General features: G+C 41.7%; 1 protein-coding gene across 1 annotated transcript in view; it reads right to left on the reverse strand.

The window, feature by feature from the left end:
- Nucleotides 1-5,267, reverse strand: part of NDUFS4 (NADH:ubiquinone oxidoreductase subunit S4) — a 123,889-nt gene extending 118,622 nt beyond the window's left edge. The window contains exon 1 of the mRNA XM_043977793.1: nucleotides 5,117-5,267. Within this exon, the coding sequence (XP_043833728.1) occupies nucleotides 5,117-5,202 (86 nt within the window). The 5' untranslated portion in view covers nucleotides 5,203-5,267. The remainder of the gene's footprint in view (nucleotides 1-5,116) is intronic.
- Between the last annotated feature and the right edge of the window lie 733 nt (nucleotides 5,268-6,000).

Here is a 6,000-nt window from a genome sequence, read left to right on the forward strand (position 1 = left end):
ATAGGCTCCCAAAGGTAAACTTATATCTACAATTCAAAGACTAACCTCTACAACTCAAACATATCACCACAATATTGGCCCCTAGGTGATTCAAGTTTTTGGTCACAGCAACTCATGAAACTATACTTGGGCATGGAGAGGCTACCACCTCCAACAGTTGGGGAAAATACTGACGATGATGAAATTATGTAACTTTAGATAATAAAGTATATGAGTACAGAGGGTATAATAGGGCAGTTTGATAGGAACACTGGCTGGATAAGTTTAAGAACATTATTTCTAAGACATTAGATTGTGAGCTCTTTGAGGGCAAGAACAGTCTTTTGTCTCTTTTTGCATCTTCCCTTTCCCCATCTACTCTCAACTCCCCCATCCTCCAACCAAGTGTCTGACACACAGTAGACACTTAATAAATGGATTGATTAAAGGTTGATATGTTTTAGAGTTAAGTAACTGAATACAGCAGCTTAAACTCTTGATACTGTTACATATTACCAAAAAAAAAGTATTTGATGCCTATATTTCAAACTACCATATTGGTCTGAAGATAGGCTTAAATGAGATTTATTTAAAAGGGGGGAAAAAAAACAAGTAGATACTAAAAAAAAAAAACTGCAGAGAATCACTACATAAAGTACATTTACTTTTACTTCAAATAAAGACATTTTATCACAGGATTACTGGTCTTTGAAGAAAAGGATGGCCTATATGCAGGCTCAAATGGTAATATTTACACAGGTAAGTATCCTATTTTTCCATCATTGTCTTTCACAGAGAAGACTACAAAGTAACAACTATTCCCTTAGGCTTGTCACAAATTATAGTAATTGGAGGCAGCTAGGTGGCACAGTGGATAGAGCACCAGCCCTGGATTCAGGAGGACCTGAGTTCAAATGTGAACTTAGACACTTAACACTAGCTGTGTGACCCTGGGCAAGTCACTTAACCCCAATTGCCTCACCAAAGGGGGAAAAAATTATAGTAATTGTAGCCTTTTAAAAAAAAAACAAGCATTTCACATTTACACACACACATAAATATACAAATATGAATACTCACACATACTAGTTATTATATTAAATATTTTCCATTTAGAGAGGGACAAACCCCTCTCTAATTGGGTGTACTGAAAGAAATTATTAAAGGCTATTCAAAACCCACTAAAATTCCAACACATTTTGATAGAGGCATGCCCATTAGTGCAGGGTTTTCCCTTCCTCTAATAAGCACAACAATTTTTAAAGGTATGATTAGAAGTTACTTTTAATACTTTATAAGATTTAAGAATTCAGCTTTGGATGAGTTAGACAGCAAAATAAAATAAACACCTGTGTGGACAGGTACCTGTTAATACTGCCTAGTCAAAGTCTGAGGCAGCAGCCATAATGCTTTTGAATATTCCCAAATATTTCTCAAATTTGAGCTAGCCTAGTTTCCCCCACAATATAAAATAATACTCTACCAGTCCCTGGAATTCCCATTCACTGAGCGTTCCTGCATATTCTTGAATTCTACCTTTACCTGACAAGATGTTGAAAGGGGGCAGGTCTATAGAACAAGCAGAGAGACTAGATCCAGATAACTTAATCAGCTACAAGTTAGTCAGAAACCATGTAATGGAACACACACAATCCAAGAGAAAAGCAAATGCTCAATCTATGAATTTCATTTGAGGACATTCAGTCACCAAAGGTAAGAACAGCATAAACAATTACCAACTAAAACTATAATTGTGTAAGATATAGCATTCAATCTCAATAACTGTATGAGTACATGAGCATATGTAATAGCCATTTCTTTTCTTCTAGCCCCATCCAGTTACTCCCCTTGAATGTACATCCTTAATTGGTGGGAAATTTTGATTGCCCTTCCAGTATCCCCATTATCTTCCCTATTGTCTTCATTCTCCTTACATTTGTTTTACTCTTTTATTATCTTTAAATTATTTAAACAGTTGTATTTTGAGCTTTTGAAAAGTTGTTATTAATTTGAATGAGCCAGTAAACGGTGTGAATTATATTAAATTTCATTATTTTTGCCTATTAATTTTAAGACAGTTTGAAACAAGAGCCATTTTACTTCTTATTAAATAATGGCATGGGTACATGATTTTATTTTTAAATTCCTTATAATATAGTTTGCAAGCAGAAATTTTAACTTTTAGTAGTGAATTATCTGCCAGAGTTCCCCAATCCTAAAATGGTCTTAGCGTTTAGTTACTGCAACATGCCAAAAAAGAAAAGGACAAGGCTAAGGACTGGACCTCTGATCTCACTGAACAAAGAAATCTGGGATATGGAAACTTCTTACTAATACAGGCCTGAACCTTCTTGCAAGTTATAGTAGAGATTCCTAGAGCACTGAGAAATTAAGTGACTTCCACAAGGTCACACAGCCAGTATGTCAGAGGAAGAACTTGAACTAAAGTCTTTCCAGGTTCTACTCATGAAATCACAATGCAACTCAAGCAATACAAACTGTGTCTAATAATTAATGTACAGTCAATTTCTGATTAGCTATGGGGTGTGCCTGGGAGGTAGAGAAGTTTTCCTCTACTTCTAATTTCAGCTTAAGAATGCATGTCACCAGCTTTTATAGATAGCATAGCACACCACAAAAAGGATGACTATGATGTCACAGTACCTGAGTTCAAAATCTGCCTCACTTACTGAGTCTGTGATTTTGCTTAATAAATAACCTTGGGGGGCAGGCAGTGGATTAAAGAGGACCTGAGTTCAAATCCAGCCTCAGGCACTTAACACTTCCTAGCTGGGTGACCCCAGACAAGTCACAACCCCAACTGCCTCACCATAAATAAATAGACATAGAGAGATAAATAAATACATGCCTACATGCATACATACATACATTAATGAATTAATTAAACAGCCTTGGGCTAGGGGCAGCTAGGTGGTGAAATGGATAAAGCACCAGCCCTGGATTCAAGAGAACCTGAGTTCAAATCTGACCTCAGACACCTGACACTTACTAGCTGTGTGTCCCTGGGCAAGTCACTTAACCCTCATGGCCCCCAAAACAAACAAACAAAAATAACCTTGGGATTCAATTTCCTAATCTGTAAAAAAGAAAGAGTTGATCTGGATAATCTCTGAAGTCCCTTCCAGCTCTAAATCCATCCTTCTAGCAACCTAAAGGAAAAAACATTGAGAGGGAACAAGTATTCTAGTAGCAATTCCAGTAACAACATATGAGACCTTGAGATGGAAGACCATTTTTCCATGTGTCTAATAAAATACAAATGGATACTCAAAAAACAATTTATCCTGTTAGAACTCATCTTATTGTTCCCAGTCATGAACTTCCCTGCCAAGGCATGACAAGTGTTTGTTTTCTCTTGTAATAAGTCCCATCCTTTCAAAACTCATCTCTATATAAAGCCTCTCCAGCTTGGGGCACTCTACATTTTCTTTACATTTAAGTTTCATGGTTTACACCATATTAATGTGCATTTGGCCATGGGTTCTTTTTAATTTTTGCCACTTTCACCAAAACTTTAACATGCCTCTTCATTTAGACCACTAGGGTTTTTACCCTGGGGTCCATACAGCTATGGTTATGTGTATAATACATACATACATACACACACAAACAGTATGTGTCTTTATAGAAAACTACATACATATATGTGTAAATGTTTTAAACAGCTGCATTGACTCCAGATTAATGGCCCATGTTCTATGGGTGTGTATTTATAAACACATGGTTTCCCCATTATATATTTGTTGTACATATTTATATGTATATCTATGTATATGTATATCTAAACTACATTTCAATATAACTCATAATTTGATAGCTATTGCATACCATTTATTTTCTAATCCTAAATATTTTATTTTATGGATTTAAAAACACTATTCTGAAGAGTCCATAGGCTTCACCAGACTGTCAAAGAGGGACATGACACACAAAAAAAGGGTTAAGAACCCCTGATTTTAGACTTAGCATTGAGGTAAATAGGTGGCAAGATTCAGAGCTGAAGCAGGAGTCAGGAAGACCTGAGTTCTAATCCCATCTCAAGCACTCACGACCTGTGTGACAGTGGGCCAAGTAAGTAACTTAACCCCTGCCTCGATTTCCTCATTTGTAAGATGGCAACAGCACCCTACTCACAGGGATGCTATGAGTTCAAATGAGACGATAATTGTAAAGCGCTTGGCCTTAGCACCAGTTGGCGCTTTGTAAACGTTAGCTGTTCGAACTGCACCAAGGCCTTTGGGACACCCGGTACAAGGTCATAACAATTACACTGTAAATGTCTTGAGAATAAACAAGAGACAAACAAAAAATACAGTTCACAGCCCCGGGGTTCAGCATATAGTTTACTTTCATCGCAGAGTGGGTCTATAAGGCGATAGTGGAGGGCAAAGATGCAAACAACATATTGGTGTTGGGGTGGGTGGGAGAGGAACACCCCCAGTAACTGCAGGGCGTCATTAGAATGGCCATCGGCAGGCCTAGGCTTCCCTCTGGGCTCTCAAAACCCTCGTGGTCTCCCAGCCTCCGTGTCCAACTCCACCAAGCAAGAGCTGCCAAGTCTGCCGCTGCCAGCTGGGGAGCCAGGAGCCAAACCTCGGGGTGTAAAGGCTGCGTCGAAGCCTCCTAACCTGGAGGAAAGGGGTCTCGAGGCGCTCACGGGACGCCCCGCTCCCCATTCTAGCCCCCTGCCCCTACTCTTTCCGTTCCCCTTTCTTGCCCCCGCCACGGCCCTGGCACCACGCCGCCATCCACCCCCGGGGACAAGCGCGGGCGCAGCCGCTTCTGCGGGGCCGACCCCCGAGCTCCTCCGCGCCAGGCTCTCTGCCTAAGGGGCTCCAGGGGCGGCTACTCGGCCTGTCCTTCCTCGCGCTCTTCCGCCTCGCGCCCCCGCTCGCGGGCCGAGGACTCCCAGGGGAGCTCTGGGCCGTCCGGGGGCGCAGCGAGGGACGGGCCACTCGCGGGGGTCGCGGGGTCAGCGGCGGGGAGAGCTCCGAGGCTCGGGCCTGGCCTCCTTCTGACCTTAGTCGACCGCGAGACCCAAGCTTCTGGGGAAAGCCAGGGGAGGGGGGGGTCGTTCCCACAGGAGGGGGCGAGCCAGCGAGGAGCCGCGATTTACCTGGTGGGAAGCCGGGAGGCCGTGGCCACTGCCCTTCTCGCTCCCAGGGCCTGCCTCAGAGCCGCTGACATTGAGACCGCCGCCATGTTGCCGCAGGCCAACAGCCGGCCGGCTCGGACGGCTCGCTGCGAGGGACCGACTTCCTCCGTTCGCGGACAAAGGCGAACGCAAAATTCAAGCGTTATCAGTCTTTACTAAGGGGAGTTAGGAAAGGCCAGCAAAAAGGTTAGGTGTGCTTTGGGAACCACAGGAAGAAGAATAACAGGAGGAAAAAAGAATGTCAGTGCATCCAGTTAAATTTATAATCCAGAGAAGAATATCAGCCCTGCCTTTTGTTTGGACTGGCTATTTGGAACTTAACAAACAAACAAAACAAAACCCAAAAGAAACCAAGACAAGCGAACCCACAATTATTTTTTTTTACCCACAAAAAAACTGACGTTTGAAAACACTTGCAACTTGTTGTAATAATTCTTTCAGGGACTCAGAATTTAGCCTCTGGTCCTTCCCTAAATTTTAAAGCCACAAGACAGTGAGTGGACCATTCCTTTTGGTACCCCACCTGGGGTGCTTTTGATGGCTAATCAGTTAAATCGAAATAATATTCTTCAATCAAGGGTGGAGAATACTTTTTTTCCCTCTTGTTTTTGTTGGATAGCTACACTTAAACGTGAAAGGCCAGTCGCAAATAGAAAACAACTTAGTTATGACATTTTGCCCCCCATACGTTTATGAAAGGTGTACAACGTGCCAAACGTGAATAGGAAAAGAGAATATAAGATGTCCTTAAGTAAATGCAAGAAGCAAGAAAAACAAAGGTTAGCACCATGTTATGCAGGTAAGGAAATATAAAGAGAAAAAAGGAGATAGACCAAAAGGTACAT

This window comes from Dromiciops gliroides, chromosome 1, assembly GCF_019393635.1.
Source record: "Dromiciops gliroides isolate mDroGli1 chromosome 1, mDroGli1.pri, whole genome shotgun sequence".
NCBI classification, from domain to species: domain Eukaryota; kingdom Metazoa; phylum Chordata; class Mammalia; order Microbiotheria; family Microbiotheriidae; genus Dromiciops; species Dromiciops gliroides.